General features: G+C 42.2%; 1 protein-coding gene across 1 annotated transcript in view; it reads left to right on the top strand.

Moving 5' to 3' along the window:
- Positions 1–24929, top strand: part of LOC132211690 (ATP-dependent RNA helicase DDX54-like) — a 36632-nt gene extending 11703 nt beyond the window's left edge. Inside the window, 4 exon segments of the mRNA XM_059656205.1 lie at positions 22990–23396; positions 23398–23818; positions 23821–24388; positions 24776–24929. Of these exon segments, the coding sequence (XP_059512188.1) occupies positions 22990–23396; positions 23398–23818; positions 23821–24388; positions 24776–24929 (1550 nt within the window).
- Positions 24930–25369: the final 440 nt, after the last annotated feature.

The raw sequence follows: 25369 nt of genomic DNA on the forward strand, positions 1-25369 counted from the left end.
TTACAAAGGTTAGGGCGTTTCTTATCTCCATTCCAGGGAGTAAAGATTATGTAGCTTAAGCATGATTGTTTGTAGTGATTAACTACCCGCCTGGCACTTAGTTAAGGAGTTTCATGCCCTCCCTGACTTCAGGGAAAAATTCCTACCTGGGGAAACAACCTTTCTAGGAGAGGCATCCCCTCCCTGACTTCAGGGAAAAATTCCTACCTGGGGAAACAACCTTTCTCGGAGAGGTGACCTTGGTTAAAACACACAGCGCTAAGGGGAGCAAACATATTAAGAACAGTATGCTATATACGCCAGGTCCCTTGAAACATATGCTGTGCAGATGTTTCTTTCCTGCAGCGACTGTGTCAAGCAGCAAGGATGGACCGGCTTCCGGCAAATTCCCCCTTTTTTATTTTTTAAATGCTCACGCATGCAAATCAGTGGCCACCTCTCAGATTGGGCCATTTAAGTCTCGGAAGAAGAGTGGCAAGCAATGATAGTGAGCATAGCTATAAACATAGTGGATGGAGCGCAGAAGGAGCCCCATTCCTGTAGAAGGTTGCCAGCCTCTTCAGTCAAGGGATTTCAGCTGTCCTCAAGTTATTGGTTTGATTGTCTTTGTTGGTCTGGCTAGCGGGCGGCGTCACTGGCGACAGGCTTCCCAAAGCGTCAGCAAGTTGAAGGGCTGCATCAAATGGTCCATCAGGGCTGTGGTTGATGGTGGTGTCGATGTCCGAGGAGGAGTAAGCTGTGCCCTCTGGATCCAGCTGATATTGAAAATGGAGGGTAGTAGAAAAAGAAGAGAAAGCAAAAGAACTACAAGGCATGGAAGTGTTTAGAAAAAAGAGGGAGAAGAAAGGGAAGAAGGCAGCATCCTGACACAGCCCTTTCCTTCAGCTTCCCCTTTCCCTGTGGTCCCAGGTAGAAATGGGAAACAAGTCCTGTTGCAGTGAGAGGGCAGCTGCTGTCAGCCAGTCTCTGTCTTTACCTGGGTCCCGATCTGAGCTGGGCATGGGAAGCAGGAAGCAGCCATGGGGACAGGAGACCTTCCTCAGAAGGGGCGAGTGTTCAAGCCCCTGAACCATTGGGGAGGGGGGTCTGTGCCCCACCTTTGTTGCACCCCAAGTTTTCTCCTACTGGCCCCCGACTGTGCCTGTCTTAGGTTGCCCCACCCTGTGGCGTCTTACCCGTCGTTGACTACCAGCCATCTCTGGGCCAAGTAGGGTGATGTGAGGTTCAGTTTTGTCTCCTTGATAGCCTATGTCCCTCTGGCCTCCATGCCCAGCAACGGCCTTTGGATTCCCTCGCTTGCTGGCGGGGCTCTGGCATTGATCATAGGGAACTCAGGTTTCTTCTCTAGAGAGGGCCCAGCTTACGCCATTGGGCCAGAGACAGATCCATGGTACCAGCCACCATGAAGCTTCAACCTCAGCATGAACAGAGAGCTCAGGCAACAGCTATGGGCAATTGGATTGTAAGAAGAGGGTCCCTCTTGGCACAAGGGTAAGAGGCGCCAATACAGGACAAAGGAGAGTCCTGGAACAGGGCTTTCTCAGCCCAGGATGTCAGGCTCTTGGCACAAGACAACTCCATGTATGGGACATATACTAGACACCCCCTAGTCATGGCAGAAAAGGGAGGTGCCCTTCCTGGAACAGTAGGGTAGGGAGATTCTAGAAAAGGCTGTGTTCAGGAAAGAAGGAGAAAGGCCAAAGAACCAGCAAACAAGTAGTTAGATTTTTAAAAAAAGGAAAAAGGAAAGGAGATGTGGGGCAAAGCTGAGACATGTGGAAAGACAAAAAGGAGGCACATGTGATCCTCCCAATGGACAGATTGTTCCAGCTCAGGGCTGCACATCTGCTGCAGATGGGCACTGGTCAGGTGTGCTATGATGAGGCAGAGATGGCGGGCGGTGAGACATAAGGTCGGACTAGACGGTCTGGAATCCACACAGGTGAGTCTGCGTCCTGTGGAAATATACAAGCATATCCTCTCCCCCAGGTTAAAAGTACATCAGGTCCCTTCCAGGCTCCTGTAAGCAAGTCTTTCCATTTGACGAGGGCTTTAGGTTTAGATAGATCAGGGTTCCAATGCCTGTACATCGGGGAATTTCCCTCAGAATCTACATTTAGTATATTAATTACAAATTGAGCATGTTGTAGAACATGATGAGGAGAGGAATATTTAAACTCATTTTCTTGTAATTTTTTAATTTGTGTTTTTAAAGTTTGGTGAGCCCTTTCTACTATTGCTTGGCCTTGAGGATTGTAGGGTATTCCTGTAGTATGTGCGATGCCGAATGTAGAGCATAAGTTTTTAAAAGCTCTAGAGGTATAGGCAGGCCCATTGTCAGTTTTAAGTGCCCTTGGTATTCCTAGGTAGGAAAAGCATTGGAATAGATGTTGACTTACATCTTTAAAGGCTTCTCCTGTACGTGCAGAAGCAAGGATAACATGAGAAAAGGTATCAATACAAACATGCACATAGCAAAGTTTGCCAAAAGATGGGACATGAGTAATATCCATCTGCCATAAGTCACAGGGTCTAAGTCCTCTTGGATTAACTCCAGTAGCAGGGCTAGGAAAATGAGTAGGACAATGGCCGCAGTCACGCACAATACTTCGAGCAGCTTCTCTAGATATGCGATAATATAGACGGAGAGCAGAAGCATTTTGATGGTGAATGGCATGAGACCGCCGGGCTTCTTCTAGAGCTGTACAAACTACTGGGCGAGTTAGTAAATCCGCCTGATAATTTCCTTCACTTAAGGGTCCTGGTAGGCAGGAATGAGCTCTAATATGTCCAATATAGAAAGCCTTTTCTCGTTTGTGAATGCAAGTTTGTAGCTGAGTTAACAAAGAGAAAATGGCTGTTCTTCCTTGTGGGAGAGAGGCGGTCTCAATATGAGGAAATAATTTAACTATATATTGAGAGTCAGTGTACAAGTTAAAGGGAACCTGTTGCAATTGTTCAAAAGCATAAATGACTGCCAAAAGCTCTGTTCTCTGAGCTGACGTCTCTAGAGTTTGTTGAACATGGGTTATTGAGTCAATGATTGTTACTGCCCTACCATTAGAGGAACCATCTGTGAATACTAAGGAGGCAGGAGGTGATAATGGTTCTTTTGAACATTTAATAGGAAATATAAATGGATGTAGGGAGAGAAATTGCAATATAGGTGATCTTGGCAAATGATGTAAAATTTGTCCTGGGAAGTTACCTATAGCTATTTGCCACTCTTCTTCAAATTGTAATAGTGTGTCTAATTGTTCTCTTTTATAAGGTATTATTATCTCAGTAACTTCTCTTCCAAAGAGTTCGATACTGCGTCGTCTACCTTTGATAATGAGAGTGGCCACTAGAGAGGGATAGGGTGGTACAATCTTCCTAGGAGTGACAGGTAAATGTATCCATTCTAATGGTCCTTCCTGCCACAAGCATCCTGTAGGAGTATATTTAGTGGCTAGAATAATTAAGGCCCAAGATTTGGAATAATCTAGATACTGTAGTTGCTGTTTATTGATGGCCTGTTCTATTTTTGCTATAGCCTTTTCTCCTTCTACAGTTAATTGTCGGGGAAACTTAGGGTTAGAATCTCCCTTTAAAATGTCAAATAGAGGTTTCAAGTCAAGAGTGGTTATTTTTAGATATGGCCTGACCCAGTTGATATCACCTAATAGTTTCTGATAATCATTCAATGTGTTTAAATGATCTTTTCTTAATTGTAGAGGCTGATGGGTGATAGTAGAGGTATGTAATATTCTGCCTAAGTATGAAAAAGAAGGTTCAGTCTGAATCTTTTCTGGGGCTATTTTTAGACCATGTTCTTCTAAAGCAAGGATGGTCTGAGTAAGAATTTCCTGTAAAGTAGCCCGATCTTTATGAGCTAGTAAAATATCATCCATATAATGAATAAGATATAGATCTGAAAATTTCTTTCTAATAACTTGCAATGCCTGATCTACAAACTTTTGACATAATGTAGGACTATTTTTCATCCCTTGTGGGAGAACCTTCCATTGGTATCTCTGATAAGGCTGTTTAAAGTTTTCTGATGGTATGCTGAATGCGAATCTTTGACAATCAGCTGGGTGAAGAGGTATAGTGAAAAAACAATCCTGTAAGTCAATAACAACAACACAATACTCCTGTGGAATTGCCACAGGGGAGGGCAATCCAGGTTGTAAGGAACCCATATCTTCCATGGTGGCATTTATGGCTCTTAGATCTTGCAAAAGTCTCCACTTGCCTGATTTCTTTCTTATTACAAATATGGGTGTGTTCCAGGGACTATTTGATGGCTCTATATGTCCCTCTGCTAATTGCTGATCAATTAATTGTCGGGCTGCTGATATTTTCTCAGATGTTAAGGGCCATTGCTCAACCCATACTGGTTGTGACGATTTCCAGACTATGGGATCAGCAGTCCTAAGGGCAATGGCCCCAATTACAGATCCTGTCCAGGAGTGTGAGGTATTACTTTCCTTTCCTAATCCCTTTCCTGGATTAAATCTCGTGTCTAGCAACTGTGATGTTACTCTATCACTGGGGCTATATAATACAACTCCCATTTGAGACAAGATATCTCTTCCCCATAATGTAAAGGGGATAGTCGTAATTACATAGGGACAGAATGTTCCTGAATGTTGATCTTCATCAGCCCAAGTTAGAATCTGAGAACTCTTTTTTACATTAGATGCCTTGCCTAGTCCTACTAGGGAAGTGGAGGTGGTGTGCGTGGGCCATGAAGAGGGCCAATCCTTCTCTGCTATGCAGGAAACATCTGCTCCTGTATCCAATAGACCTTCAATTGGTTTTCCCTGAATTTGTAAAATTTTTGTAGGTCTAGTAGCATGGATTTCTTGTATCCAAAATGCTGCATCACTAGATCCAAAGCCTCCAGCCCCTCTAGCTTCCTGGGTAACAGCTGTCCCTATTTTATGTATTGGTAACAGGAGTAATTGGGCAATTCTCTGGTTGGGCTGAATCTGTATAGTTGTGGTGGGTGGGGAAAGTAAAATCTGTATTTCTCCTGTGTAGTCTGCATCAACAACTCCTGGGATGACTAAGATCCCCTGTAAGGAGGTGGAGCTCCGCCCTAATATTAAACCTACAGTTCCCTCAGGCAGCGGCCCAGACACTCCTGTAGGAATGGCTACTACTGGTGAGTCTGGGGTTAGTATTGCATGGGTGGTTGAGTGGAGGTCCAATCCTGCACTGCCTGGGGTTGCCCTGAAGAGGTCACTGACTGATCGAAATTTGCAAAGGGGTTGAAGGTTGATGCCCCTATTATTGCAGGGGCCTGGGGCTGGCCCCTTCTCAAGTTTCCTAATTGAGGTGATGGGATATAACCTCCTTGGGAGCTATTTGTAGAGTTTAAAGGCCGACCATTTTTATGGTATTTTGATCTACATTCCTTTGCCCAATGGAATCCTTTCTGACATCGGGGACAAATGGTTTTTGGAGGATTAATATTATTCCCTAACGTATTTCCAGGCTGTCGAGGAGCTTGCCATCTGGCCTGAGTATTATTATTATTTTTATTTGGGCATTCTCTGCTAAAGTGCCCAGATAAGCCACAAGAGTAGCAGTTCATATTTCTTTTATTACCTATATTATTGCTGGCTTGTCCTATAGTCTGTACATATTGAGGGTATGTCTCCCCTTTGAGAGCTGCAGCTATAGCTACACCCTGTATAAATGCTGGACTTACATCAGCACACTGTTTTATAAAATCATTTATAGTTCCTGTTCTGCGAATCGGCCTTAATAAAGCCTGACAGGTATTATTAGCATTTTCAAAAGCCAGTTGTTTGATTAGGATATCGGCTGCCTCTTTGTTATTGATTACTCTCTTGACTGCCTGCATGAGGCGAGAAAGGAAATCCTGATATGGTTCCTCGACCTTCTGTTTAACCTCTGTAAGGGTGGTTGTTTTTCCTGCTGTACACGGTAGGGATTTCCAGGCACTTACTGCACAACTGGTTACTTTGGTAAGTGCCTCTGTGGGCATATTCATTTGCTCCTCAGCCGTGTTAAAATCACCTTCTCCTAATATCATGTCTAGGGTTATTCCTTTTCTGGTTTTTCCGCTAGTGGCTACAGCTTTCTTAGCAAGATCATCATATTCAGTTTTCCATAATAAGTAATCGCCTCCTGAGAGACAGGATTTACAAACCTGTGACCAATCATAAGGAGTCATCCATTTACTGGCTAGGGTTTCTACCAAGGTTTGTGTGTAAGGAGCTAGAGGTCCATATTCAGAGCAGGCCAATTTTAATTCTTTAAGTACTTTGTAAGGTATAGGCTCCAAGGTGGGGTTTCTATTCCCACCAGACTCATTCTCATATGTAACTGGGAAGCAGAGTGAGAATTCAAGATCTCCATTAGCTTCAGCTTCTCTTATCGCCCTTTGAAATTTAGACATGGAGCTCCTAGGAGCCACAGGACCTGGTTTAGGCTTCCTTTCTAATTTGGGGAGCCTGTTTTGAATGGGAGGGCCACTCTCCTCTCTACTGACTGGAAAGGACCAATGGTCATGTTTATGATATTTATTCTCCTCCCGATCAGTAGGCATAGCTAAATTGCTTTTAGATTGAGCTGAAGACAATGATGATGTATCCTCTCTGGGTGGAGCCGAGGGACTATTTAAATTTTGAGAAAGTTCAACCGTTTTTGCCTCTGGTGCCAAGGTGTCACAGATTGATTCCCAGAGGGAAAAGAAACATGGCAGGACCTCGTCAGATTCATGGTGTTTCTTTAATTGCTTTCCTACTTCAACCCAAGTTTTTAAATTAACAGTTCCATCCTCTGGAAGCCATTGACATACTTCTTCTATAAAACTTTCTGTCTCACTGGGAGTAACCTTAACTCCAATTCTGCTAGTAAGCATATGCGTTAAAAGATTAATACAAAGTCTTTTTTCTTTAGACTCAGTATGACCCATCCTGTCAATCTAAGTTTTGTACTAACTACCCGCTTACCCTACTTATCCTCTATAGGGGGGGTCTGAAGCACCCTACGGTGCAGTCCTATCCGTCCCAAGTACGGGGGGACTTACCTAAGGGAACCCTGTTCGGGCGCCAGATGCCGGGGTCCAGCCCCAGCAGGTCCAGGGGTCCCCAAAGGTGTAGACGGAGTCGGCAAAGAAGGAAGGACACGGAGACAGCGTTCAGTTGATCAGCAGCCTAGCCAGGATCTCTAGCCAGGATCTCCAGCCAAGTTCTGGTCTTGATCTCCAGAGAGGCTCTGCTGTTTATTGTCTTGTTACATCCGTATTTATACCAGTTGATTTTAATCCTGTCAATTTCTATTACAAAGGTTAGGGCGTTTCTTATCTCCATTCCAGGGAGTAAAGATTATGTAGCTTAAGCATGATTGTTTGTAGTGATTAACTACCCGCCTGGCACTTAGTTAAGGAGTTTCATGCCCTCCCTGACTTCAGGGAAAAATTCCTACCTGGGGAAACAACCTTTCTAGGAGAGGCATCCCCTCCCTGACTTCAGGGAAAAATTCCTACCTGGGGAAACAACCTTTCTCGGAGAGGTGACCTTGGTTAAAACACACAGCGCTAAGGGGAGCAAACATATTAAGAACAGTATGCTATATACGCCAGGTCCCTTGAAACATATGCTGTGCAGATGTTTCTTTCCTGCAGCGACTGTGTCAAGCAGCAAGGATGGACCGGCTTCCGGCAAAAATCCAGAAAACTAGAGGACTTGTTTGCCCAGGAGGCCTTTCAATGTCACCAAGTAACAATATCACTTTATATTTTCCTTAAGAATGTGAAAGTAAGCTGAGTATGAAGCAGGTTCACTAAAATGTGTGGGCCCCTTTCTAAAAAGATAAATTATGAAATTTACATGACAATTCTCATTTTACAAAGATTTTTTTTTCTTTTTGCCAGAGCCCCAAGTGAGATAATAATATTGTGGCAAGATGTTATAGTCCATGCCCCAGGAGAGGTAATAAAATGATTTAGAATATTTTATGTACTTATGCCCAGAAAACTCATCTTAAAAATAGCTCCTTCTTTGTTCACACCCAGGATGAAGGAAGTTGTCAGCCTGTATTTCCAAGTTTTCTTGGGTGTCAGAAGAAATTCTTTAGCAGAGATTTGTACCAAAGGGCTAGTAAAAGCTATTTCAGTTGGTCACTTTCTCTTGATGTCTTGAAATTTCCATTTTATTATGATCAAAGAATGAAAGTATGTCTGAGTATACCTGGCCCAAGGGATGGCTTTCCTAATTTTGGTATTTCCTCTATCCTAGAAATGAATTAAATCTACTCATTAGCAAACCCTTTCTTGTACTTCACAAGTGGGAAGACCTTCTGATTTGGTGTCACAATAATGTTCTATAGATGTTTACCTGAAATACTTTTACCCCTCACTTAGCCCAAAGCAGTATGTTCATTCACTCTTGACTTCTTTCATTCATTATATTTATTTTAAACACATTAAGTGAGCACAAGAGAACGTAAAGATGAATAAAACATGACCCCTGATGTTAAGGAGCTCACTATTCAGCATTGTAGACAGTCCTGTAGAAACAAAGTACAGTGAAGTGTCATTGGTATCGGGGTAAACAAAGTACAGTGAGGCAAAAATGTGAGAAAGGTTTCCCATATTGGAGAAGGTTCAAAGTTTTTCTTTAAAAACAATGGCGTGAGTTGGACTTTACCAAAGGGTAAACACTGTGGAGAGGGTATTTCCAGCAGGAAGTAAATGGTTAGAGTTGGTGTACAGGAGCTGATACCTTGAGAAGAACGGTAGAGGCTCACAAGTCCAGATAGTGGAGTTGTTGGTGTGTCAAGTTAATTTTAGCCTATAATTTGGTCATGGATATGGATGGAGGATGTGATTGCATCCATTCTCAGTTGCAATCTCCAAACCGAATGGCTTACTCAACAGAAATCTGTTTCTCACAATTCATGAGGCTTCTAAGTCCGAGATCATGGTGTTGGCAGGTTTGGTTTCATCTGAGATCTCATTCCTTGATGACCACCATCTTGCAAAGGACCACCTACTCTTTGTGGTTTCAGGTGGCTTTTCCTCTGTGGGTACATCCCTGGTGTGTTCCTTTGTGTGTGCTACTCTCCTTGTTGAATTAAAACCATTACCAAAGGCCTCATTTTAACTTAATTACCCCTTTAAAGTGCCTATCTCCAAATGCAGTCTCAGTCTAAGGTACTGGGGGTTATGGCTTCAACACATGAATTTTTTTTGGGGGGGGGGTGGGTATAATTCAGCTCATAACAGGATACTGTTCATTTTTTTTAACACTACAAAATCTAAATATGAGGTCTGACTAAGGTTATGGCCATGGGATAGAAAGACGAACATGCTAATGAGAAATACATTGGGTCTGTGCCATTCTGAGGTTGCTAGTTTGGGTGAAAAGAAACAAGAGTGAATTCATTGAGATAAGCAATTCAGAAACAAGGCAAGTTTTTTTTTTTTGTGGGGGGGCATAGATGATTATTTCATCTTTGACTAGTTTGAATTTTAGACACTAAAATTTTTGAGAGAAGTTGTCTAGTATGTAGTTGATGAGATGAAGATGAAGCTGTGTAATGCTATAGATATTATTTATTTTTAATAATTTTTCCTCAATAATTTCATTGAACTTCTGGTAAATGGACAGAAACCAATTTTGCATAGGAAGGAAGAGACTTCTTGGAGGATAAAAGGCCACAAATCATTATAGTGTTTAAGGAAATGTTAGCTTCCACTAATTCTCATTGCTTTGGCAAAGCTCTTGAAACTGCCTTGCCTCAGTTTCTCATGACATTGCTTATCACACACTGATAATTAATATATATATATTATGTATATTATATAAGTGAAAGATATATATATATATATATATATATATATATATATATATATATATAGCAAAGAATCGTGTTACATTGTTATTAGAAAATTCATTGGAATGAATGAAACTAACACACAATAATGGCGAATTTCAGTACCATAGAAGTTTCTAAAATTCGACAAGCAAAACCTTTTGAAATAGCAAACCTTACCAAAAAGGCCTGACTTTTTGTTACAGATGGATGCCTTCCCAAATGTGACTTTAGTAAACAAAGCTGCATTTGAACTATAAGAGAGAACAAGGGTCAAAGAAACAATATTACTTCCAGGGGAAAGGAGTGCGATGGGCAACAAGTCTCAATTTCGTTTAAGGGCAAGAATGACATTATTTTGTGATGAGTAATAATTGTAGGTAAATGTGTAAACTATTACAGAATGTCACAATATAATTTTTACATAAGTACTCCAATGTTTTATTTGTTAAATTTCTCCCAGCTGGTTCATGTACTCTCAGGATAGATTAGTGGTTACCAATCTGGGCCATTTTTGTCCCCCATCCCCACCCCCAGGGGACATTTGGCGATATTTGGAAATATTTTTTGTTTGTCACAGCACAGGGGGAGGTGGGAGGTTTGGAGTGATTATTCCTGGCATTTGGTGGGTAGAGGCCGTGGCTACTGCTCAGCATCCTGCAGTACACCGGCAGCACCCACAACAAAGAATTATCCAGCTGAAATGTCAGTAGTGCAGAGGTGGAGAAATCCCGGGTTCATTACAAAACAGTACCATTTGCCTTAAAAAGTAAAGAACCAATCCTTTGAGTTGATTTTCAAAAATTTCTCCCTGAGCAATTGCTTGCTGCTGTGAGAATGGTGGTAGGGTGTGTATGTGTGTGTGCCTTTGTTTGTTTGCTGTTGTTTTCACCTGGGGTTATTGCTGTTTTGAATTAACTACATTTCATAATGTACACATGCGGGTTTAGAGGCAATTAAGCTATATAAGCATTTTAATTTCTTAAATGTATTTTTGCACATATATACAATCAGAGATCATAATAAACCCTAAAAATTGCTACAGTTCTCAGAATGGAAATTCAGAACTCCACTGAGAGCCCACGTTAATTACCGAGTCTTGAGTGACTATATAGACCTAGTGTGTATAAACTCAGTGTATTTCCTTTTTAACAGGACACGTTAATGGGGTACATTTATAAATTGTATTATTATTTACAAATTATTTTATCTGCATTTTCCATTTAATGCTTATACACCCAGTGTCAGTTATTATTATCATAACCTTTTTTAAAAATGAAAAGAAGGAAAGGAGATGAGAAAAATTACCACAGCTATTCAGGGCATAGTAACTTTAAAATCAAATCAAAGAGTTATTTATTCAGTTGAATTCAACAAATAGTTATTAGGCTCCTTAAATGTACCAGATACTATGACCAAATACTGTACTATGTTCCAAAATTAAAGCCAGAGACTGTTTTGAATTCCATGAGAAAAGCTTTAGTCTTTTAGGATTAGAATTTGGATTATTTGAGGAATCCCAGAACCAGAAAAAATTTATGTTAATACTATATTAATAGTATAATACTATTCACTCTTATAATGTTTAAGAAATAGAAATAACCATGGGGAACAACAAACAATTAATTAATATTCTTAAAATGTCAGAAGTGACAGAATTCTAAGTTTAAATGTCATAATCCTATGCCTAATTATCTTTTTTCTTGACTCTACTGGCTGGGGGTTGTGGAACAATAAAATAAAGTTATATTTATAATTACATACATCTAAGAATTATGACTTATCAGAGCAGGAAAAGATCTTTTGAGATATCTGATTTCATATTCATCAAGGTCGGAGGGGCCAAGCCACTCCTTAAGTCAGAGCCAATTACTAGGAGAGTGAAAACACACAAAAAAATCTCAGATATCCCAACTCTGAGATAGATGCACTTTTCTACCAAATCTCTTATCTGCCTTCCCCACCGAGCTCCATGTTTGATCACAAGTAGTGTGTCTAAATCTGAGGCTCCCTCAGGTTATCAGGGCCTCTCAGTTTCAGCACTGTCCATCTCTCACTGTGGGGAACCCCACAGCCCCAGCAAACTGGGACAGTTAATCACCCTCAGTTGACAAGACACATAGAAGTATGTGTTATGTTGAGTCTTTCCTTTGAGTATCACCTTATAGCATTTCTTCACCTTGCTCAAATATTTTCTTAATGACCACTGATTATCAGGAATGGATCTGCTTGCCATCAGAGTTTTATAAGATAATGAAAAAATAACACAAAGGATCATGGGCGTGTTGAGTAGGAAATAGTAAGAGATATTGCAACATCTCCCATATATTTGAGACATGATTTCAGTGATGGACAAAGGTTGTTTGTGAACATGTCCCAATAACACCAGAAACAAGATCCCAGTCTATTCATAAGCATGAGTCTTTGAGATAATTGGACTTATTTATGAAGAGAATTCACATTAACCCCCAAAGTTTGTGAAATTTCACTTTAAGTCTCTAAATGCCTGGAAACAGAGACATGTTTTCATTAAAATGTGAAACATTTCCATCTTCTTGATTTATGGCAGTAATGTTAAATGTATTTACCTGAGGACTTCTTAGAAGAATGATTATAATAAAAAAGTCAACATTAACAATAATTCGCGGGGAATTAGAGAAATTTGATCCCTTACAGATTGCGACTGGGAATATAAAATGGTGTAGCTGTTTTGGAAAAGAGTTTGGAAGTTTCTTAAAATGTTAAACATAGGTATTTCATGTCACTCCAGCAATCTTAGAAATAAAAATTCCCATCTCCACAAAGACTTGCATGTGAATGTTCATAGCAGCATAGTTCATAACAACTAAAAAGTGGAAGCCACCCAAACGTCCATTGGCTGGTGAATGGAGAAACAAAATGTGACACGTGCATACAACAGAATACTATTTGCAATAAAAAGCAATGAAACACTGATACATGCTATAATATTGTTGAACCAGAAAAACATTATTCTAAGTGAGAGAAGCCAGAGACAAGAGATCACATATTGTATGATCTCATTTATATCAAATGTCCAGAAAAGGCAAATCTAGACAAACAAAGAGTAGATTGGTTATTGCCTGAGGCTGGATGTATGAACAGGGAGTGACTGCAAGAGAACACGAGGTTTCTTTCAGGGCTGATAAAAATGTTCCAAAATTAGATTGTGATGATAGTTGTGCAACTCTGTAAATGTATTAAAAATTCTTAAATTGTGTATGTAAAACTAGTGAATTTAATGGTATGGAAAAAACAGTATATCAATATAGCTATTTTTAGAAAAGAATGTATATTCACTTCAAATTACTTTCCTTGAAACATAGAACAAAAAAGGACAACATAGTTTAAAAGACCAAGAAAACTTGATATTGTATGTGGAGGGATGTCATGAAGTCTTTATTTCCTTTGTCACGGTTGTTATTTTACAAAAAGAATTAAACCTGTGCTAATTGGCAGGCATTCTCTGTCCATGCATTTTGAATGGCATACATTCCTTTTGCTCAGTCAGCTCTCTTTAGTTTTCTCCCTCTGTCTCATCACCTGGTAACCATTTGTTGGCATTTAGAGCAAGAGTGCAAATGCATTTTCTTTCTGTGTGTTTGAACAGTTTGGGCCTGGCACAATGAGCGAATAAAGAAGGGAAATCCTCATAATAAGATTCATGGACTCTTATTATCCACGATAATGGCATCGCTCGTCCTCTCCTTCCTCCCCTGAAATCACCTGCAAGGAGGGAGAGCAGAGCTGGATTCACAGTCAGACTCTAGCAGAATAGCAGGGAGCACGCAGCCCACCTGCCACAGGCAGAGCGTGGCAAGGAGGGAAGAGATTGTTAGTAGACAGTTGAAAAGGGTAAGAGAGAGGCCAACCGATTTCTTAAGATGCCTGTCTGCTTATCCCTTCTCATTGCAGTTCTGAGGCCAGTCTGGCTCCCTCACAGGCTCTTCCCCTTCTGCCCCTGTCACCATGGCCCCTGGCCCACCCTGGCTTTTTTTCCATTCCAATACCTGGAAGTCAGCCCTTTGTACAACTTAGGGACCAAATCAAAGCCCACAAATGGAATGTGTAGGTTATTTACGAATTGTTGCCGAGCAAATTTAATCACTGGCCGGCTGTTACTCCATCATCATTTCTCTTGACGAGAACATCACAGACTTAAATTTTGCAAAGGAGGGAGAAGTGGCCATAATCCAACTATGACAGTAACAGCCAATTCTGCTGTGATGGGAAGAGGTGCTGTATTAGTGCCAATACATTAACCAACTTTCCAATTGCAGCAGGGAGCCTGATAGCCATTACAATTCCCACGGCACTCCTCCATGGAGGCAACAGGACTGCTCTGCTTGAATGAGCATTCGTTTCTAGTTATGCTGGAGAGAGAGAGAGAGAGAGAGAGAGAGAGAGAGAGAGAGAGAGAGAGAGAGAAAGAGAAAGAGAAACACAATAATAACTGGTTAACATGAGAGTAGGTGTGCAGGGCCAGGAATTTCTGAATCATTCTTTCACCACTAGTTGCATGATGTTGGGCAAGTCAATCAGCTACTGTGAAACTCGGACTGTATTTGCAAAATAAGTAGAATAGCAATAATACCTCCTAGTGGATTAAACAGGGACACAAATTATTTAACAGTTTCTCCATCAGGAGATGAAGTCTGATTGATAGAACATGGCAGAAATGACACTGGCAATTTCTGGGTACAAGCCTTAAAAGACTGGCAGCTTCTATTTCCTGGCTTACAGGGAGTCCTAAGTTGCTATTTGAGCAGTCTGACTTAGGCTGAAAATATCAAGCTGGAGTGGCCATACGCCAACATTTCAGCCAACTGTCCCAGCAGAGCAAGTGCTTCCAGCAGTCCCTGGGGAGCAGGCGTGTGAATAAAGCCATCCTGGGAGTCTCCAAAGAAGCCTGCCCACCAGCCGATTAACCCATGTGGCCTCAGTTGATACCACGAGGAGCAGGAGAATCGCCCTGCTGAGCCCTGTTCAAATCCCTTAGCCACACATCCATGAGGTATATGAAACCAGTTGCTTTGTTAAGCTGCTAAGTTTTGGGATAATTGCAACAAATAACCAACAGCTATCATGAAGGTGTTGAAAAGATTAAGTGGAATAACAAAATTGTTCATTAAAGAGTAGCTTTTAGTGCTATTTCAGTTATGATGATAATACTAATAAAAAGGAACATATTCTAGCCTTGCCTAATATTAAGCAAACAAATAAACACAACCTTTAAAAAAATAATGTAGAGAGCAAAAATCCTTCTTGACCTATAGCTTTTATCTTTAACAACAGATAATATGAGGAATTGCCTGGAATAATTGGAGCATCACACACATCAGGATAAAGTAGGCATAAAAGTACCTTCAATATACCAGGCACCATGTACACATTTTCTCATTTAATCCTTACAGCAACCCTCTCAGGTGACTACTTTGGGTACATTTCTTACAATAAATAGGCTCAGAAAAGTTGAGTAACTTGCCAAAAGTTTCACAGCTAGGCAGTGATAGAAGTAAAAATCCGAACACATGGCTGTCTCTCTCCAAGGCAGAGAAAAAGCATCAATTGAGTTGGCCCTTGGAGAACACATAAGCATAGAATGAAAGAGAGGGAAGCCTGGAGGCATTGTAAGGCTGTTGCTTTGGGGGTGGTGAGAAGATGAGCTGCAGTCTTTTCTGATGAGCTCCAATCAGCAGAAGTTTACTCTCCCGGCTGAGATGGATCTCCAGGTCCCTACTTCTCATTCGCAAGTTGGCCCTGATGAAGAATGTGGAAATGGGCCTGGAAAAACATGCTGGGTGCTGGAAATCATGGTGAGAATGATTGAAAGCTCAAATGTTGCTTCAGGACTCACCGTTTCTGCTGAAGTCTGACTTTCTTCTCCTCTCCTGGCTTTTGGCAAAGCAGGTACTAGCAGAGAACAAAGACTGCTTCCTTCAGTGCCTGAGGGATGCAGCCAGTATATCAAAGTTGATAAAGGAACAGATTGGATTTGTCAAGGTATACCTCTTGAATATTTTACTAAGTCACCGTAGTCCATGACCTAAAATAACCCCAGATTGAAACTTTTGGCTCATCCTTGCCTTCAGTCCTCTGTGAACAGCAAGGCTGCCAGCAGCCTCTTGCAGCTCTGAAATGGGCACATGTGATGGGGGGTTGGTGCTGACAAGAAGATAACCCCAGGCTCAGTGTGCCCTGCATACCTCCTGGAACAGAGGCCCATGCTGCCCTGGGCTCCTCCAATGACTTACTTCACCCCTGGGGCTCTGACATGCCACCTTCCCCAAGTACCTTGTCATTAAAAATAGTCTCTTGTTGATCTTATAGAATTTTCTTCTCTCTTCACTGTCACAAATGTGCAAAAAGTAGAAAATACTCATGCTAACTACTCCCAAGTCTTCAACTTTGGAGCAGTAACTGGGTAAAAGCAATTAAAATGAAAGCACAAACCATCCTGAGCAATTGTGTCAACAACAACGAAGGAAATAAGAGTTTAGCTGGATTTAATAAGCAGATTTCTTAACTTTTCTTTGAAGGCTCTCCTTATTCTCAGAAGGGCAGTTTTGTAGGAGATGGTCTCTACAATGCTTTTCATCTTATATTTGTTGGAGAAATAAATCCACAAGACAAGACATTGTTGTTAGTTAAATGAAACAGGTATTACAAAGTAAAACTTAGAGCTGGACATGAAGCCTATTTAAAAGAAAGATCATTCAGTAGCCCTGGGAAGCAAACAAGTAGTTTCTTTAGCTGTGGCACAATAGAAAGGCTAGTGTGAGGGGAGTGAAGACTTTGGTAAAATATCTGGGCTCTGCTTTCTCTTCTGAGATTTTGCTGAAGGTTCCATTCCAGGTTCTACAGTATCTAGTCAAGGGTCTGTAACTTATTTTCATGGAGAAACAAAATCTTACACTTAAGATCATGTCTCTGATTTACTGAGATGACTCAGAGTATTCATTATTGAAGCAGGGGGTCCCTCGGGGGTGAGGACGACGGAACCCCAACGTGCTAGCGCTCGGGAATCTGCATGCATGACTCCGGAGACCAGGTTCGGCGATGCAGATCCGTTTTATTGTGGAACTACAGGGGTATATATAGCATGAGGGGACCAATCAGAGGGAGACAGTTGCTACAGGCGACCAATAGCTGAAAGGCTGGGGTACTGTGCATGTGGCTCTAGGAGTTCGTTCAGGCGGACGTTGCTACTTCCTGGTGTGCTGAGGAAGCATGTCATGGTGGAGTGTGCTCACACCATCGCTGAGACATACTTACCTAGGTCTATGTACACATTGTCAGCAAAAAAAGTCAGCCTGTTTGTCTGGTTCTTCCATTTTAGTGGTCCCCCTGTTTCCCCTCTCTCCCCCCCAATAAATTCATTGCACTATCCCCAGAATTAGATAATGAAAAGATACAGGTACCACTAAGTTCACCTTTCACCTAATTTGGGTGAGTCAGTGCAAGATTTTGGGCCATATTTGTTTTTCTTTCCTGCCAGAATAGCTTCTTGGTGGTGGAAAGGAGATGTGAGGATATTATGAGACATTTAATGATATTCTGGAATCTTCTGTTTCTTTTTTAACATTTATAGAATTCAATGTGATCCTTTCTATAGTTTCTGTTAATGGGGTTTTGTAGTGTGCATGGTTGATGCAGTTAATTTTGGGGGACAAAGAGTCTGCGATCCATATTCACCCATTGTCCTTACCTGAAATTAACTGGTCCATATAATTTTAGAAATTCCTTTCCAAGTCACCAGTCCTCAGTATTATCTAATAATTATATGAAGGCTACATATATTATATATTTATTTAATAAATTCTAGCTATTCTATGAGGTTTTCATGCACTGGTAACTCTACCCCTCACAGCAATCCTATGCGATAGCTATTGTTATTGTCAGCATACCATCTCTTTATATGAGACACTTAGGGAACAATATGGTTAAATAACTATCTCAAGGTCAGCAACTAATGGAAGGTGGGCCAAGATTTGATTCTAGGCATTCTGGAATCTGTGCCTGCAACCTCAAGCCCTGTGTTGCTTTCCTTCAAGAACTGAGAAGGGGGAACCAGCTGTGCTCCATCAAATTCTGCCACTGCCAAGCACCCATCTTTGTGTCAGTGCCTGGCTTTATCCAAATTTGGCCCTTATAGTACCTATTATTCATTCTAAGTGCTTAGAAGTTGCATTAGGGCTAGATTTACACATGTGGTGGCAGCATCATTTCAGAGACTTTCAATATCTTGTGTCATGGTAGAGTGAGCCATGCCTCTGGGTTTCAATAGGCCTGCTCTGATAGCAGAGCCATGTCTTTTGTTCTTTAAAAAGTATAATACACTACTGTCACCTGCCTTATGAAAATGGCCATTGTTTATTTGGACTTGCAATACTTCATCTCCCCAGTTGTTTGGAGAATAAGCATCTCATTGTCCTTAGTTCATTGCTTTTCACATTCTATTTTCCCAAGTGCAACACATATTCCTCATTCTGCCAGATTCCTCCATATGGACCAGGAAATAGTTATTCTTTCATGAGCAAATGAAAAAAAAAAAGGTATAACTGACAGCAAAGCACAGAGATAACTTGTGTCTGTTTGCCCCGATAGCCTTCTTAGGACATCATTTCAGAATGTTGGCTAGGACAGTGGAAAAAATAAATGAAAACATGAGAGTTTGAGTCATCCTTCGAAATAAATAATTGTTCCCATTCCTTCTTCAACCAATCTGTCAGAAAAAGTCTCCCTTGACCCAGAAATGAAGAATTATATTAGTGATCAGTAAATGCATCACATTCGGGGGGGGGGGGGGAAATGACATAATGTGCCAGAGAGAACAAAAGTCATCCTAGAATCAGGGGTGGGGGTCAAGGAACTGACTGATTTCATACAGCCAACACTTCATTCCATGGGTTGATTCACACTCTACTGGTGGGTGTCAGTGCTGGGAAGACGGGCTTTTCTTAGCACAAGTATTTCAGAGCCCAGCGTACAAAGAAGTCAAGGTCTTTTTCTACACAGTGAACCCTGTCTTGGTTTTGAAATGATTGTTTAATATCCCATATAATAAAAGAGAAACATGTAAATTGACTATCCCTCTGCTACGCTCACCAGCCAATCAGGAGTGAGTATGAAAATTAACCCAACAAAGATGGCAGGTAAATTTGTATACACAGGCACTGGGCAGAGAGCAGAGTGGGAGAGCCGGTGGCTTGGGGGGACATGACCCCCTCAGTTGTTCCCCCCAAGCCGCCGGGTGGAGAGCAGAGCTGGAGAGCTGGCAGAGAGTGGAGTGGTTTGAGGAACTTGGCTCCCCAAGCCACCAGATGGAGAGCAGAGAAGGAGGGCTGGTGGCTTGGAGGACTTTGCAGAGTGGGAGGCCATGGAATGGAGACAGAGAAGGAAGGGAAAACCAAGAGGGTGGGGAGCACCAGGAATTCTGGGTATAGTAGTTTTGGTGGCAGCCCCAGGACTGGAAGTGGAAGCCCGGAGCGCAGGGAGCACCAGGAGTGCTGGGAATCACAGTTCTGGTGGCAGATGGAGCTCCTAGACCAGTGATGGTGAACCTATGACATGCGGGTCAGAGGTGACAGGTGAACTCATTTTTTTGGTTGATTTTTCTTTGTTAAATGGCATTTAAATATATAAAATAAATATCAAAAATATAAGTCTTTGTTTTACTATGGTTGCAAATATCAAAAAATTTCTATATGTGACATGGCACCAGAGTTAAGTTAGGGTTTTTCAAAATGCTGACACGCTGAGCTCAAAAGGTTCGCCATCACTGTCGTAGACACTAGAGCAAAGTGAGCCTGAAGCAAGTTACTGGGGATAGAGGGAAAGCAAAGGTGAGAGACATAAGTAAAATCAGAGTGTCTAGGAAAAATTAAAGGGAAGATATCCTAAAACTTCCAGGAAATCTCCACCAATGAAGCAAAGAAAAAAAAAAGCCTCTATTATTCTGTGGGCAACAAACCAAACTGAGTTGGGGTCTCAGACAATTTACTCATATGATTGCAAAGACAGACAGAAACTCCCAGATTGGAGAGGGCTCCCCTGAGGGCTCCCAGATTGGAGAGGGTGCAGGTTGGCTGAGGGCCCCCCATACACCTCAGTGCATGAATGTCGTACACTGGGCCTCTAATTATTTAATAAAGAGTGAAATCAGAGAAAAAATATGGATTGCCCTTCCACTTTTAGCACTGGCAAAGAAAGGAAAACGGAGCCACACACGCATAAGGGCTCTAGATGTGGGTAAAAGAGGGAAACTTCCAGGTGGCTAGGTTGTGGGGAACAGTGATATATCCCCGTATTTGGATAGATACTGTTCTCTCCAAGAAGCTATGAGGGGCTTCTATGTGGTATTATTTGAGTTGTGAAGACATGAGTGTGTAGTTTTGAGTGCACAGGCACTGGTGCTTGGCGTTGATTTCATGCTGAGCTCTGCTCCTTATGTGATCTGGGATTACTTGATATATTCTTTGAGTTTCTTTGTCACGAAAATGGGTATATTAACATTAATTCATAGGGCTGTTGGAAGGGTTAAATAAGCTAATAAAGTATCTGACATAGTAATAGTCTCTATTACATAGCAGGCACTCACTGTTAGAGATAATGGCTTTTACCATCATCTTGTTACTGTTTCTTACATGGGAGTCCCCCACTTATAAATGCCATACAGAACATAGGCAGTTTGAAAATAACCACCAGTTTGTGTCACTTCACTCTTTTCTAGGTGATTTCTCCTCCATTTCATGATTATGCTCCATCCTCAGGGGTCATTGTAACCACAGCTGTGAGTCCCTGTTTAATTCTCAAATCTCTCAAAGCCTCAGTTTGCTCATCTGTCAAATTTACCCAATGCCCATTCTGTCTAACACATTTAAAAAGGGCTCACATCTTATGTTGCCCTTGGGTCTACCCTAATTATGTTTTTACCGGAAGTAGCAGATGAGCAGCCTCTAATGGGAGGGAACGCCCTCACAGAGTAATCCGTCCATTGCCATTGAGAACTGCACCTCAGCCTGGCAGGACACTCCTACACAAAGGTATTTCAATGAATTTCACAGAACAGATGAGGTATGCAGTGCACACCTGCCTCTTAGGATTAATTCTCAGGTTATAGTGAAGCTCGGGAAAGTGCTATTTCTTGACCTAAAAGGAAGTTAAAACACTTTCAGTGGAAATCGATTCACTTCAAGGTATTTAGCACTGTTCATATTTTGTGAAAGTCTCTATGACAGGGCTGGTTTCAATTGGCACTTTATGTCGCAGTTTCAGGAAGCCCATCGCAAAGAGAGTGGAATCTGAATGAGTGTTTAACAAGATGGGCTATTTCCTTTGTTTCACTTCCAAGGTAAAAGGGGAACATGCTCCAGACCCCCAGACTGGCTGAGGATGTTGGGACCCCTCTACACATCTGCTACATAAGAAGTGGCAAAGTGATTGCTGGAGAAATAAAATTAGTTTTTCCGGCTGCTTTTATTTTTCATTTGCTAGGGGAATTTTTGTTACACTTGGTCAAATAGCATTATGTACAGTGAAGGAAATGAGGTGTGAGGGAATCATTCAATAAAAAATGACAAATCATAAAAGATCATTTAGAGAAAAATGCTGTTAGCAAGAGCTTGAGAAGTATGAAGATCTATTTCCATAGGCTTTTAGGAAAAGCTATCACGGAAATTGCACCATATAGTTGCTCCTTTCTTCCTTGAAAAGCTAGTGATAAATTTCAAGTGGAATTACATAAGAAATAATGCAGGCGGTCAGTCATGACCTGAAACTGGTTGGGGAAAATTGCTTTCTGAGGGGAAAAAATATAATCAGAGCCATGACCAACAAATTAGAAAACAAAACTCAAATTATGGGAGTCATTTCAGTGACTAATATGTGACTGTTGGGGAAGAAAGAATGACAAGATAAGATTAACCAAGTGGGTAGGGAGGATGTAAAGAAATGGGAACCTTTACCTGCTTCTGTAGAAGAGAAAATGGTGCAACTATTTTGAATAACATTTTCGCAGCATTGAAAGAAATTGAGTATGTGCATATTGTAAGGCCCAGCAATTGCACGGCTAAGTGTATGCTTGAGAAAATGTCTTGCCCAAGTACACAAAGTAACACATTTGAGCACATTAAGATAGCATTACCTGGAGTAGCAAAGTGATGAAAACAAACTAGAAATAAATAAATAGAAAAACAAAGTGCAAAATATTTTTATGAGGGCCTAGTACACAGGATTCCAAAGAAATTGCCTAGTTGTACATAGATTAATGTGCATAGATCAAAATATTATTAATAATAAATTAAATGGCTGTATAGCTCAATGCTATTTATGCAGATAAATAAAACATATGCAAAGCATTGCTAGATATTATACACTGCTGTGCATATACATAAGAAATAAAATTTGTGGGAGGTCTATCTGGAGCAGAAGCATGAAAAAAAAAAAGCCTGACTTTGAGGGGGAAAAGGAAATAAAATAAAACATAAAAAGAGAACACATTTGAACTGATGATAATATATTAATGATATAAATTTACAAATAAAAAAGTAAGGTAAATCTACTTCTGTATGTTAGAAGTCAAATGTTGCATCTATATCTATCTACCTATCCTATATAATAAAAGCCTAATATGCTAAGTGTCTGGTTGTCCCTTCAACCAATCAAAGCATAATATGCTAATGATATGCTAAGGCCACTCAACCACTCGCTATGACATGCACTGACCACCAGGGGGCAGATGCTCCAATCAGGTTAGCTTGCTGCTGGGGTCCAGCTGATTGGGACTGAGCAAGAGGGGCCAGACACACCCTGGAGCCCTCCCATGGTGCCTCCCCAGCTGGCCAACCTCCTGAGTCCCACCCTGGCCTTGATCATGTACCGGTGGGGTCCCTTGGCCTGGCCTATGCCCTCTCGCAATTTGGAACCTCTTGGGGGATGTTGGAGGGCCCAGGGACCCCACTGGTGCACGAATTCGTGCACTGGGCCTCTAATAGCTATATAAAAGGATTCCCTATATAATAAAAGGCTAATATGCAAATTGACCAAACAGGGGAATAACTGGGACTGGTCGCTATGACACACACTGCAGTGGCCAACCACTGATCTGGCCCTGCCCCCCCATTCCTGGCTCAGGCATTGAGTGTTTACCTCCCCCACCCCCCTCCACCACTTGGTCTCCTCTGGGTGTGAGGCCACCACAGCGGGTGAGCTGCGCCCACATCTACAGAGCCCTGAACCAGACAGCCTGCAAGATCAACCTGGCCAAGTTCACCCACAGCAAGTGCTCCATCCTCATGGTGACTGACCTGGCAGCCTGGGGCCTGGACATCATGCTGCTTCAAAATGTCATTAACTTCAGCTTCCCAGCCAAGGGCAAGCTCTTCCTGCACTGTGTGGGTTGTGTTGCCTGGGCTGGCCGAAGTGGCACAGCTTACTCCTTGGTGGCCCCAGATGAGGTCCCCTACCTGCTGAACCTGCACCTGTTCCTGGGCCATGCCTTTACCCTCGCCCGCCCCCACAAGGAGCCCTCAGGTGTGGTAGGCAGGTATGGACAGCGTGCTCGGTCAGGTGCCACAGAGCATAGTGGTTGATGAGGACTATGGCCTGGGGAACACCCTGGAGGCATCTCTGGAGCTGTGGGGCCTGGGCCGCGTGGCCAACAACACCCAGCAGCAGTACATGCGCTCATGGCAGGCGCCCTTGCCAGAGTCCATCAAAGAGGCCAAGGAGCTGGACCCTGCACGGCTGGGCCTGAACCCCCTCTTCAGCTTGAGCTTTGAGGAGAAGGAGCTGCAGTAGCTGAGGCTGGTGGACAGCATCAAGCAATACCGATCCTGGGCGACTATCTTTGAGATCAACGCCTCCATCTGGGACCTGAGCAGCCAGGTGATGTGGACCAAATGGCAGAAGGACTGCAGGGCCATCACCAGCTTCCAGCAGGGTCAGCAGGAACGACAGGAGGGCCAGCCCTGAGCTGCCCAGCAAGGCAGGTGGTACAGCCTGGGAAGGAAGAGGAGGAGGAGGAGGAGAGAGAGGAGAAGGAGGAGGAAGAGAGCATGGAGGATGTCTTCACAGAGGTCATGGGCCAGAAGTGGCAGCAGCCCGGATCTGAGCGGGGAGCCAAGAGGCAGAAGGAGGAGGCCTGGCCACTGGACCAGTATTTCTATGTCCCCTATCAGCCCAAGGACTTCAACAGTGAACGGGGCCTGAGCGTTGGTGGGGACAGGGGCACCTTTGAGCAGCAGGTGGCTGGCGCTGTCCTGAACCTGATAGGGAACGAGGCCCAGAACCTGACTAGGGGCTGGCAGCTGCTCACGTGGGACCGGAAGAAGAAGCGGTTTGCGGAACAGTCAGGACAGGAGGACAAGAAGAAGATCAAGACAGAAAGTGGTCACTTTATCAGCAATTCCTACAAGCGGGATGTCTACCAGAAGTGGAAACAGAAACAGAAAATTGCCATATGCTCAACGCCTGAGCCCCAGGGGGCCACCAGCCGTTGGCCCTGTCAGCGCTGCTGTTTTGGCCAGATCTGGTTGGGGCATGTGCAGGAGGCAACCAATTGATGTGTCTTTCTCACATCCATGTTTCTCTCTCTGTCTCTCACCTTCCCTTCTACTCTAAAAATCAATGAAAAATGTCCTCAGGTGAGGATTATCAACAAAAAAAAACCACCCACAAAATATGCATACATATGCACATATACAAAAATACATGGATATTGGGGGGCTGGAGGGTGGGGCCCACAGGTGCATGTATTTCCAGTGCCAGGCCTCTAGTGTATATATAAAGATCTCTCTGTGTATTTATATGTAGATCTAGATTTACATATCTAGATCTGTCTGTGTCTGTGTATGTCTGTGTCTGTGTCTGTGACTATGTCATTGTCTTTGTCTTTTTCTCTGTGTCTGTGTCTATAAAGTCTGAATGATATTGAGTTAGAGTTGCATTCTCAATGTAAATCAAATTGGTATGGTTATTCCCCAAATGAAGGGAAAAATTTTCAAGTAATGCCAGATAAACAGATGTCTACTTCACTTAAACCTTGGAACCTTAGAGAAAAGAAACTGAAGTGATAAGATGAAATGGAATAATTTCAGAGAAACTAAATTATTGGAAAAAAGTTTTTTTCAAGAGACATAAAATATGAAAATATTTATTGATTTTAAGAAAGCAATCAGGCTGATGATGACTTCACCATTTGAGTCTCCTGGGCAGCTAAATAAATGAAGAGTTTGCTTGGAGAAGATAAGATAGGAAGAAAAGAGACAGGACACCAGTTATGTTAATGAAAGAGCTGAGTTATTTTTTGTTGTCTCAGAAGATAAAACTAAGACAGTTACTAGATAATAGAAGGAGTTAGATGTTGGTAAGATAAAATTTTCTTTCACTCTTTTTAACACAATGGATTGAGAGCTGTGGACTGTAGTCTCTCTATTGCTTAACATCTGCCAGGGATGTTATTGAAGGTTTTAACTTGAGACAGAGGATAGACAGAAGCCCGCCCCCGCCCCCC

Source organism: Myotis daubentonii, chromosome 11 (genome assembly GCF_963259705.1).
Source record: "Myotis daubentonii chromosome 11, mMyoDau2.1, whole genome shotgun sequence".
Classification (NCBI taxonomy): Eukaryota; Metazoa; Chordata; class Mammalia; order Chiroptera; family Vespertilionidae; genus Myotis; species Myotis daubentonii.